Genomic DNA, 12,886 nt, shown 5'->3' on the forward strand with positions numbered 1-12,886 from the left:
GACTCAAAAATAAACAGACTTCCTAGAGGGTTTTGAACACGGTTTTAATTAAGGTACTTTACGAGCGCTGCGGTAGTTGACCGCAAAAGTGTTACGGTGATGGATACTCAACTGGATGATTACGTCACTTCATAGCAACCAGACGGTACGAATTTTTTAACTTCCGGAGCGCTGAGGCTCGTAGTGTTTCCTTTGTATTTTCTTAAATAACAGTTAATGAGTTTAAGAAAGTAAGGTTACCCCTTGCGAATAATTTTTATTGAGAAACGGTACCCCTTTCACATACCTAAAATTACAGATTTCCGTACCCTTTCATATCGTTCAGCTGGTGAAATCCCTTGTCTTTCATAGAAAAAGGTCCCCCTTTCGGGTGGATTCTTTCCGTCAGTATAGGACTTTATAGGAAGTACCCCCCGGCGTAAATATATCTACATCTGCTAATGCGACTTGTGGTTTGCCCTTCTTACCGGGGTCAAATGAACTTCCAACCGTGTTTTATAAAAATGAATGGAATTGCTTAGCGGTTCGAAGACACTTCTGCTCCATTTCATTTCAAGGTAAGATTCCCAATTTGCAGTTCATTGCTCTGTTTACTGAATACAGAACTTGTCCGGGTTTGCAGTAAAATATTTAGGACCGAAATCCTCATTTTTTCACTTTCGAACAGCAGATTTCAGATTGTGTGATATATCAGTGGTGTACAGAAGGATGGTATCCATGGGAACCAGAAACTGAAGATTACAGGATCCTGCTACAGAGCGCAGTAGCGATGGATTGTTTTTTTGGGGGGACTGTGCAACAATGATCAAAAGGGGGGGTGTAAAACCAGAGGGGGGACACCATGTAAATCTCAAGAAGCGTGTGTCTCTTTATAAGAAAAAAAAGTAACTAACAGGGGAAGTGTCCCCCCTGTCTATAGGAATTGCCATACAGTTTTGAGACATTTTTAGCCCAAGTCAGATCGGTCTTGACCTTCAGGACCATGAACCTCAGCACAAGTGATGATTGTGCGACAAGTACAATTTAATACGAGGACGCCTTCTCCACAAAATGGAGATTATTACCCTGCGAGCAGGACCACTTCTCCCTGATCTGTCTCTTTGTCAAGACGTTAGCTTTAGTGATCAGGCCCTGGTAGTTCAAACGTTGGATAACGCTATCCACCGGCGGATAAATCTCTGGATGGCAGCGGATAAGTATTTGGGAAACTAATTGCTTTATCCACTGGATACAGATTTCAGGGGTACCCAACGAGGATATAGTTCAAAACCACTTAACATAGCATTGTTGAACGTATTTTAGTATTCAAACGGTAGATATAGGCATATTTTTATCCCCTAAAAACTTTTCATCTGTTCGGATTTCCTAGCTGAAAGTCTAGTGATCCGAAAATTATAGGGATAAAAACTTAACTTCTCGAAAATTTCAGCCAGGAAAAGGCTCCCGAAAATTCTAGGTGGCCTTTTTTAGGGTCAAAATCCGTTAAAAATGGGTAATTATACCATTTTGTAGATGTTCGAAAATCCTAGGAGAGGCAGGCAAGCAAGAAATTTTACAACAAATTCTCCGAAAATTCTAGATCTCAAATCGTCTTCCGAACAGATATTTTCCCGAAAATTGCCGTTGGGTGCCCCTGACAGATTTATCCAGCGGGTAGCGTTATTCGATGGGAGGCGTTAAACGGATTTCCTGTCCAATAACTACACTTTCTCTAGTCACATAAAGTAGGTCAATGAAGTCAATGAAGTCGGTAACTCAGTTCAAAACATCTCAAGGTAAAGGAGAACTTAATTATAACCACACCTGAAACAATAATCGTCCCTTAATTAGCCTTCATAGCACTGAAAAGGCTCTCCCCCCCCCCCCCCTTCCACAACACAGACACACATACACAGAAAGAAAAGAAAATTCTATGTTGAGGTCTGAGGCCTACATTTGTTTCGAAGGAACTTAATTTCATGACAAGAAATAAATGTCCAGTTCTACAGTTTTTCATAATTATATTATTTTACTCGAAGGTATTCCACTGTCACATGGTCAAAGTAATCCAAGTTGACTCCTGAAAAAAAGAACGTTAATCAAAGATTATTGCCAAGAATTGTGGGTAACACTACAGCCTCATTGATTGGCTCAAATGCAATTATTATTATTATTATTATTATTATTATTATTATTATTATTATTATTATTATTATCATCATTATCGTTATCATTACTTGATTGTCGAAATCAAAATTTCCCTCAAAGGTCCTCAAAGTGGCCATTGTCGATAACGGTTAATTGCATTTTATATTACGTAACGCTTGTTGCTTATTTGAAGTCACTTCAAGACATTTATTTGCAAGTTGCATAGATAATATAGCATGTACTGATTTAAGGGAAACATGTACAAAGGTCAATTTTGGCTAGATTTAGTAATTAATTCTTCAAAAAACGAAAAGAGCCCTTCGTCTGATATATTTTGCTGATAGACCCGATCATGCATGCAATTCCTTTCTTTGTTAATGCGCATATTCTGTCTCTGTCGATTCTAGATGAGTATGTTTCCAACCTAATGCATGATATCAATAATAATAACGCTCCTTTAAATATCTTGAAATTATTTCAAAAAACCTCCAGCATACATTCATACAAAACGCGATCATCCACCTCCGAGAATTTTTACGTACAAAGCACTAGGTTAGAAATACATAAGCATTCTTTTTCCAGATTTGGCGTAAAACGTGTGGAATGAGATACCGTGAGCTTGCGAAATCTACCTGAAGGGGAATTTAAAAGAGAAATTCGCCGACTTCTTTTAGATATTTTAGTAAAAGAAAATGACTAAATTAAGAAACACCTATAATCATACAAAAAGTTAGTCTGGCTAAATAATTACGATTTTTCTCAAAAGTTTAAATTGATTTTTCTCTTCAGCCTCAAACGTTATCGTTTCCTTGACTTTGTCTCTATGTAATGATACTAATTTAAATTTATTTATGTAACAATATTTATTTTAAAATTTAAACCCTAACCCTCAGCTTTTCTTTTGTCCCACCTAGATTAGCTTTTGCTACCTGCGGGACTGTGAAATTAATTAAGTTAATTCTTTCAACAAAGTTATGTTGTTGTTGTTACGTATTACAATAGGGTTTAGCGAGCCAAGAATTATTGTTTTTCTCTCTTGTCAAAGTACAGGAGAACCCAGGAAACTCAAACTCTGAAGTGAAACGTAAAATAGTGAAATTTTGATCAAGAGAAAGCAAATTTGGTTCGAGTTAGCAACGCATTCGAGTTTATCCGAGTTCGAGTTATCGAGGTTCTACTGTATAAGTCATTGATATATTGAGAGCTCTGGTTTTAGAACGGAATAGACATTGAGAGTGTAACGTTAACATTGAATGCGCTTTGAGAGAGAAAAACGCATTTAGTGGAATTGAAAGTTCTCGCTTGATCGTAGACTAGCGGCGGGAAATATTCCCGAACAGCCACAAAGCATGTAAGGAGACATCTGAAAAATTTCAAACTACGCTCCTGTGAAAAGGGTGTATGAGATCGTTTTATTGACAATACTAACCGTCAGTGTTTATTATTGGTTCATCCTCTTGAGTTAGCCTAACAGTTGCCACAGCTTGCCTTGCATGCAAACTGAGTGAATTCGACGAAATTTGCATGCGAAACGAAGATATTACTGTCCGAACTACAGTAAACTTCCGTATCTTCAGGGTCATTGATGAATATTTTACAAAATGCAGTGCCAGACTCGTCGACACATCCCCCTAAGGCGCAAAAAATATAGCCCGGTGAAAATAAGCAAACATAGAAAAGAAAAATGAATCTTGATGAATGCGTACTTTATTGTAAATTCTAATTACAGTATCGGAAATTAACGTGACTTATAAATTAACGCGAATAGAAGGAAAAACTACTTTCAAATAAAGGAAATAAACGCGAAAGAGAGGATAACATTTCAAAATGAAGGAAATTAAAGCGACATACTAAAAGAAACAAAACGTGTTGAGAACTAATTTAAATTAACGAATAATTGGGAATGTAAACATTATTTGTGCTACCTTCCCTAAACGTAGAGAGTTCAGCGAAGACATCTGACCAAATGTCTTGAAAATTTTCAAAACTGAGGAGTTTAAGGAGAATGCAAATGTGGCATTTGCCAGCCATCTTTGCCGCAGATTTACTCGTCGGTTTTTACTTTTTTCGCAAGGAGCAAATTTGTGCAAATCCATTTTTTCCTCAAGTGCTTAAAGGGTTCTTCGTACAGTTTTGGTGGTGCTGGCGGATTCACACCCTGATACTGAAAACAACCTTCTCCTTCCTGGGTGTCAAGAATGTTCGGAGTGTACCGAGAATTTTGGGCCAAAATACCGGTAATGCAAATTAAGATTAGAGAATTAACGCTCGACTTAATTAATGGTGAGAAAAAAAAACAGAAGCAAGAGGCGATTACTACGAACGGCTCCTGACTGTAACAAGACGCGAGTTTAAGGTGGCTCGATAGGGTTTTTTCAGGATCATTACCTCTCAAGTTAGAGCATCAACTAAGTCGCTAGAAACAAAGATTTGGAAAAATTACCCAGGTAAAGAGCCCAGAAATGCGTTAATCTTGATCCATGTTATTGCCAATTGACAACTGTGGTATATCATATCACCATATGGTTTTTACCCCCTCCCAAATATCACCCGGCTGGTCACACTAGTATAGATGGACAGCTGTTAGCCTGCGAGCATGCTTGCTTGTAAAATATTGCAGCCCGAACTTGCGGAAATGAGTAGCCAGAACTCAAATTCCCATTACCACAATTCAAAAAACCTTCCCTAAAGACAGAATTTTAGACAAGCTTCTGTTGAAATTAGGAAAAGAAACTGAAATACTGTTGTTAGAGTGTTCTACTCACCTGATCTCTTGTCGTTTTCAAAAGGAAAACGAAGCTTGTTCCCTGTAAAAAAACGTAATTGCGCATGATGAGCAAAATAACACGCCGGGCAATTTTCTAACAAAACGGATGACTAACGCCCCGTCCAAACTAATGCGTTTTCATTTGAAAACGCACACATTTCGATGCGGTTACGCCTTCCGTCCACACTAATACGCTGAACGCTTTCATCGAAAAGGCATCGATTTGAAAACGCTATTGAAAGTGACGTGGATCAAAACCAAAACGCATATCGTATTAGTGTGGAAGGTCGAAAAGGCATCAGAATGAATACGAAGACCGAAAACATCGCTACCGCGTGTGTTTATAGCGTGCGCATAGAGTCCAACTTACGTCACAACGTGTAATTCTATCGTTTTCGCAATCTCGTTCTCAGATGCTTCTATCCTTTTGGTCAGCAACAAGAATCACTAACCAGTTCCGCTGGATAAGTGTTACTCAGGCTCTGGGGACGGGATTGTCATTTTCGAACGTTTTTGTGTGGACAGTCGAAAACGCATCAGAACAGTAGTGTGGACGCGAATCGATCGATGCGTTTTCGTTGACAACGAACACGCATACTTTTGAAAACGCATTAGTGTAAACAGGACCTAAATTTGATCCCTTCAGGGAAAAATATTGAAAATCATATCTCCTCTACTCTAAAGAATCAAACTTGAGACAAGTGTTTTACTTACGTTTCGCATCCTCTACATAAGGTAAGCGAGGCAGGCTCTCTGTAAAAAAGTAGTAAAAAGGATTAATTATGTTTAAGAGCAATAAGTAACTAGCTGCTTTGGAGACTTTTTGGATAGAGCAATCTGATAATCGTTCCAAATGTAAAGGCTTAGATATTCTAATCAAGGGTGCACCAGAAAAATGGTCATTGTCAAGGGATAAATGTGTGCCAAATTCCATTTCAGTTTGATCTGTTTTGCCTTTGTTATCGCCAAACAGCTTTTTTTTATGCAAAGACTTTGGTTCCAGTCTACATTTAACTACTTGAGAAAATAAAATTCGCAAATGCTCAAAAATGTACCTTGTGCCTGATTAATTATTTACCCCTTTATGACCTCTTTCGCCCTATATAAGGAAATCCAAGACACTCTTGGATTCTGGATTCCACGCCGTGGATTCCGGGATTCCAGGTAATAAATTCCGAACTTTTTTAGTTGAACTTGGATTCCCGGATCTCAATCGTTAGTGGGATTCAGCGGATTCCTTGAGCTGTCTTCCGGATTCCAAAGCCCAGGATTCGGGATTACAAAATTTCCTGGATTGCGGAATCCGGATTGCCTTACATGGAGCGACCTCTTGTTTGACAGCAAATTGCATGGGGAACTTTACCTCGAGTGCGAAGCATAAACTGCTCAAGACGTTCCCCTGGCAAAGGTTCTGTTGAAGGAAGCGTACAGTTTAACTATTGAGCTTATCAGGGACAAAACGCTCCAACAAAACAGTAAGTTCAACATTATCTAGGCTGCACAATAGACCTTAGATCCTACTATTAGTGTGTTTTAAGAGATCTTTGGGCTCGCAAATAAAAATAAGTTACCAGACAGCACGAAACAAACTAGCGTTCTCTTGTGCTTCGAACTGGCGCTGCAGACTAGTTGTTCAGGCTAACGCTATCCACCAATTTAAAGACGCTAAAAAGATATTAGTGTCGTTAGCCTTTTTTTGTTTGGCTGCTTTTAATCTACCATTTCCGTTAAGGATGTGCGACCCTTCAATGTTTTCTTTTGTAGGAAGATGGAGGCGAAGGGCTTAGAGAAAAAGAAATTGCGTTCAGAATTTTTAAATTACGCGTTGGAAGCTTCTGAATTTGGTAGGCTGTTTAAATTACGTTTTAGAGGAGTTTCAAATCAAGCACGTAGGATAAAAACCATGAAATCTTTTAATGGGCTCACCAAATCGATAAATTGAGTTGATGACTAAAACCGTATAGTTGCTCTCTTCATAATCACTTTAAAGACGAACTAAAACATCTCCATTATTTGAACCCTAGTATTTTTCTTAAAGCTGATTGCTCAAAAAAACGTCAGGACTAAATTTTTTTTCCCTTTTATTTTTAGGTTTAGGTGTTTTCTTTTTCTTTTTTTCTTTGGGAGAGGTGGTAAGAGTGGCAGATTCAGATGTTTTGCCAACATCCAACATTCGATGTTATCTGCAAAATTTGATGAATTCACCACGCAATGGCATTCATGACCTTTGTTTAAGACGATGTGCCATTAGTTTTAACATATTGGTTGAGGTTACACTAGAGAGAGTTTACTCATAGTAAACATTTTCCAGTTTACAATGGTAAAGTTCACTCTGATTAATTTCCATGGCTACGGCGGAAAGAACAAAGATGACCCATCACCGATAACCATCGGGTCAATCAAAAAAATAGGTGGGTATATCTTTAGTTTATCTAAAACTTTGTTTTGTTTGTCCCAGTCAAAAAAACGCATGGAAAGTTTCAAACACGTTTCTAAGAGGACCTATCGGAATTACTACAGTAAAGAAGATTTACCGTAATTTACCATAGTAAAGCCCTTTTTTCCGTAGTAAAGTCTTTAGTGTGATCATGAAAGTGTAACACTGAACAACCCTATGGATGGAACGATCGACGTATACAAAGTCTTCCATTGCAAAAGATATTTACCGGATTAAATACTTCTCCATAATCAGGACCACATGAAGATAATTTCTAGCATTTAATATAGCGTGATACTCGGTTTGTTTTTTATATTTTCAATCCTGATCTCTTTTTTTTCAGTGACCATTATGAGGCTAGAGAAACGATTGAGATAACTTTCTCGTAGCTGTCTCCCGGGAGCTGTCTCTGTAAATGGATATGTTGATAATGACGAATAATCGGAAGTTTATGATAAACGTCAAGATAAGCTTAATGAAGTAACAAGTACCGTATTTAGAATATAAAAGAGCCATTGATATTAAGGAATTTATTTTTATCTACAGCTTTGAAAAATTCCACTGTTCTAAAGTCACAACTCAACACATGAAAACGCAGTCTTCTGTTTGCAGTAAATTACAATAATAACCATCTTTCGGGAAAAAAATAATTGGACTTATGGATTATGTCCAAAAAAGAAAACGATCGTGGTTAGTAACAAATACAGTTTAGACTACTGGCAACTATTAATTCTGGAAGAAAGAAGCAGTTTCAAAAACAATATTTTACGTCATGGAATTCAACCACTATTCGATGCCCACTGTTTCATTTCGATTAGTTAATGATATTATAACAGGTCTGCCATAAAACCCACAAATTTTGGTTCGCTCGCAATGTTCACGATCTTTTTACCACCTTACTATGCATACCATTACACGGAGGTTGGAGTGATAAGGCACCTATGTCTGCATAGACGATCCTGAATGTCGACTTGTCTTATTTGCCCAAGTGTACAGAATTTTTGTTAATTCGTGGATTTTAAAAATTAAGAACCTCTTTCAAATTTTAAGCTAAACAGGTTCTTGTGTAGAGGAGATATAACTCGCAAATTTTAGACTAAGAGATTCTTAAAAACCAGGTTCTTACTCCCGGGTAGGCTCCTGCTCACGCGCTATCGCCGCTCTCGAGTCTCTACTATACTCAAACAATACTATCTGTCACTTATTTTTCGCTTATGAAGAAGACAGTGTAAATCAGGGGCACCCAACGAGGATATAGTTCAAAACCACATAAACATAGCCTTGTTGAACGTAATTCAGTATTTAAACAATAGATAAAGGCTTATTTTTATCCCCTAAAAATTTTTCATCTGTTCGGATTTCCTAGCTGAAAGTATAGTGATCCGAAAATTATAGGGATCAAAATTTACCTTTTCGAAAATTTCAGCCAGAAAAAAGGTTCCCGAAAATTCTTCTTCTTAGGGTAAAAATCTGTCAAAAATGGGCAGTTATACCATTTTTTTGATGTTCGAAAATCCTAGGAGAGGCAGGTAAGCAAGAAATTTTACAGAAAATGATCCGAAAATTCTAGATCTCAAATCGTCTTCCGAACAGATAATTTTCCGAAAATTATCGTTGGGTAGATGAAAGCGCTAAATGTGTTTCTATTTTCCAATACTAGAGAACACATGTTACTTACTGTCGGGATAGAACGTTCGCTTGAGATACAGAGCATCACTCGCAAGTATGGCCACGGTTACGGCAATGAGCAAAAAAAAGAAAGCTTTAGCTGCCATCTTCTCCTTAGTACGGTCTGAAAGTGTTTCGCAGGAGTTCCACGCTCGATGATGGATACCGATAACTGAACGCCAAGCCCCAAACGGCTTCTTAATTTTATCCTCTCTCAGAACAATGAGTGCTCTCACCTGCTGAGAACCCACGTTTGTGTGGTTTTGGATTCTTTTGTACGCGTTGCATCTTTTTTTCCCCTATTCAGTTACATATCCCGAGGGGGTACTCAACAAAGTTTAGGGGGAGGGTCCCCCCCGAAGTCTGACGCCTTATCCTTTTATATACCATTTTTGACGTGATAATTATATCAAGCATGAGACGCAGTGTTTCATCATCACATGAAGAGAGAAGAGAAGAGAAGAGAGAAGAAGAGTTGAAAATACGACGCGCGCGCGGCGGAGTATTTCATTTTTATTGAGAAATGGTACCCCTTTCACATACCTAAAATGACAGATTTCCCTACCCCGTCATATACTTCAACTGGTGAAATCCCTTTTCTTTCATATACCTAAAGCCTAAAACAGGTATAGGCCTTTATAGAAAGTACCCCCCGGGGTAGCTATATCTGCATCTGCTAATGCTATTTGTGGTCTGTCCTACTTACGGGGTCAAATGAACTTCCAACTGTGTTAAACAAATGGAATTGCTTAGTGGTTCAAAGAAACTTCTGTTCCTTTTAATTTCAAGGTAAGATTCGCAATTTGAAGTACATTGCTCTATTTACTGTATACAGAACCTGTCCGGGTTTGCAGTAAAACATTTCGGACCAAAACTCCTCATTTTGTGCGCTTTTCGAAACGCAGGTGTCAGACTGTGTGATATATCAGTTGCCGTACAGAAGGGTGGCATCCATGGAAACCAGAAACTGAAGATTACAGAATCCTGCTACACAGTGCAGTGTACCCTGCGAAGCGCAGACGTATTTCCGGTCGTCGCTTCTCTCCCTCCGAGGGAGGGAGGAAAGAGGGAGGGAGGGAGGGAGGTTCTCGGAGGGAGAGAAGCGACGACCGGAAATGCGTCTGCGCTTCGCAGGCTAAGTGCAGTGGCGATGGAAACCAGACGGGGGACGCCCTGTAAATCATACCCTTAAAGACGGGGGGGAGGCAACATGTACGTAATTTCTCTTACGAGGAAAGGCGGTGGTATCCCATTATTTTTCTTGAAGACAAGCTGTATTACCGATGTTAATAACAATTTTTTTCTAGGTTGATTTAAAACATGATTTATATGAATATGTCATCAAAATCAAAGAATTAAATAGCAATAATTAGTAACAAAGCCGTGGTCAATTCTGGTGACATGATATTTTAGCTGATTTTAATTTTACGTAATTGAACAACAGGGGCACCCAGCGAGAATATAGTTCAAAACCACTTAAATATAGCATTATTAAACGTATTTTAGTATTTAAACGGTAGATATAGGCATATTTTTATCCCCTAAAAATTTTTCACCTGTTCGGATTTCCTAGCTGAAAGTCTAGTGATCCGAAAATCATAGGGATCAAAACTTCACCTTTTGGAAAATTTTAGCCAGAAAAAAGGCTCCCGAAAATTCTAGCTGACCTTTTTACGGTAAAAATCCGTTAAAAATGGGCAATTATACCATTTTTTTGATGTTCGAAAATCCTACTAGAGAGGCAGGCAAGCAAGAAAATTTTACAACAAATGTTCCTTAAATTCTACATCTCAAATCGTCTTCCGAACAGATATTTTCCGAAGATTGACGTTGGGTGCCCCTGGAACAAGAGTGTATATCCAGGATCGAATCTCATGAAGGGGCTGTCCCTTTACAAGGAAAAAGTTACTAACAGAGGAAGTGTCCCCTCTGTCTCTAGGAATTGCCATTGACATTTTTAGCACAAAGGAATTCGAAATGTCAGTTGATCGGTGATGTAGTTCAGGAGTGTGAACCTCAGCACAAGTGATGATTGTGCGAATAGCAGCATTTAATACAAGAACGCCTTCTCCACAAAATGGTGATTTTTAGATTAGGGAAAAGTGGTCAACAAAAATTCTGTACACTTGGGCAAGTAAGATAAGTGAAACATTCAGTATTATCATGATTATAGTATGCAGACATAGGTGCCTTATCACTCCAACCTCAATGTAATGGTATGCAGATTTTATATGAAGGAATATTATTAAGCTGAAAACCACTAAATAGTCTTAAACACAGCATATTTTTTGTTCTTCAGAAATGATACGAACCTATTTAAGAACCTCAGTAAATAGGCTAAATTTGTGCTTATTACCGTATGTAAACTTGTTTAGGCTAACTTAAGAAAATGCGGGTTCTTTCTTCCAAGTTTTTTCTCGTACAGACTACCAGACGGTATTAGAGTTAGAACCATTTACCGCATTGCGAGCAAAACAAAATTTGGGGTTTTTACGGTAGGCCTGTCATAATATCATTAATTAATACTCTTGCCACTAATCGAAACGAAACAGTAGGCATCGAATAGTGGTTGAATTTCATGACATGGTGACATAAAATATTATCAATGTTATTTTTCCTTTTTTTCCATGATTAATAGTTGCCAGTGGTCTATTTGTTACTAACTCACGATCTTTTTCTTTTTTGGACTGTATCAATGAGTCCAATTTTTTTTTCCCGAAAGATGGTCATTGTTGTGTTTTACTGCAAACGGCCACAAGACTACGATTTCATGTGTTACGTTGTGACTTAAGAACAGAGGCATTTTCCAAAGCTGCTAAAATAAATTCCTTAATATCAATGGCTCTTTTATATTCTAAATACGGTACTTGTTATTTCATTAAGCTTATCTTGACGTTTATCATAAACTGCCGAATATTCGTGACGCAGCATCAACATACATGTATTCATTTACAGAAACAGCTACAAGAAAGCTAGTCAATCTTTTCTCTAGCCTCATAATAGTCACTAAAAAAAGGGATTTAAAAACAAACCCAATATTCCTGATTATCGGGAAGTATTTAATCAGGTGAATATCTATAGCAATGGAAGCATTTGGAGGGGCGTGGAGTCAGCTTTTCAACCAGTTGTACTATTGTAGGCCTGGCTGACTTTCATTTCCACATATCCTGAAAACGCACCGACCTCACTAACACTCTGAGCTCTTAAGCTTTTTAGCTCACCAACAACGCATAATTTATTACAAGCGGGAGAGTTATCAAACCAAAACATGTAGGCCCCTGCTTTGGATACTTCAACCGTTCCACCAAAAGGGTTGTTCAGATTACAATTTCACAATAGAAAATTTTACTACAGAAAAAGGGCTTTACTATGGTCTATTTCGTAACATCTTCTTTAACGTAGTAAACCTGATAGGTCCTCTTGAAAACGTATTTGAAACTTCCCATGCGTTTTTCCTTTTGGCGGGACAACAAAACAAACAAAGTTTAGATAAACTAGAGATATACCCACCTATTTTTTTGGTAAACCAGATGGTTTAATCGGTGATGGGTCATCTTTGTTCTTTCCGCCGTAGTCACGGAAATCAGTTAACCAGAGTGAAGTTTACCATTGTAAACTGGAAGATGCCGGTCACACACTTAGTAAACTTTCTCTAGTGTGACGTCAACCAAAACGTTAAAACTAATAGCATATCATCTTGAATAAAGGCCATGCCATTGCGTGGCGAACTCAACAAATTTTGCAGATAAAATCGAATGTTGGGTGTTGGTAAAACATATAAATATGCCAGCCCACCTCCCCCCCCCCACCCCCCTCTGCCTCCAAGAGAAAAAGAAAACACTTAAACCCAAAAAAGAGGGAAGAAGAGACAAAGAATCTTCACGTTT

General features: G+C 38.1%; 1 protein-coding gene across 1 annotated transcript; it reads right to left on the reverse strand.

The window, feature by feature from the left end:
• Nucleotides 1-1,890: 1,890 nt before the first annotated feature.
• On the reverse strand, nucleotides 1,891-9,224 carry LOC140937401 (uncharacterized). The gene is made up of 6 exons (XM_073386957.1): nucleotides 9,010-9,224; nucleotides 6,258-6,305; nucleotides 5,609-5,647; nucleotides 4,893-4,934; nucleotides 3,557-3,758; nucleotides 1,891-2,059 (listed from the first exon to the last, which is right to left on the reverse strand). The coding sequence occupies exons 1-5, from the start codon at nucleotides 9,104-9,106 to the stop codon at nucleotides 3,595-3,597; spliced, it is 390 nt and encodes a 129-aa protein (XP_073243058.1). The 5' UTR covers nucleotides 9,107-9,224; the 3' UTR covers nucleotides 1,891-2,059; nucleotides 3,557-3,594.
• Nucleotides 9,225-12,886: the final 3,662 nt, after the last annotated feature.

This window comes from Porites lutea, chromosome 5, assembly GCF_958299795.1.
Source record: "Porites lutea chromosome 5, jaPorLute2.1, whole genome shotgun sequence".
NCBI classification, from domain to species: Eukaryota; Metazoa; Cnidaria; class Anthozoa; order Scleractinia; family Poritidae; genus Porites; species Porites lutea.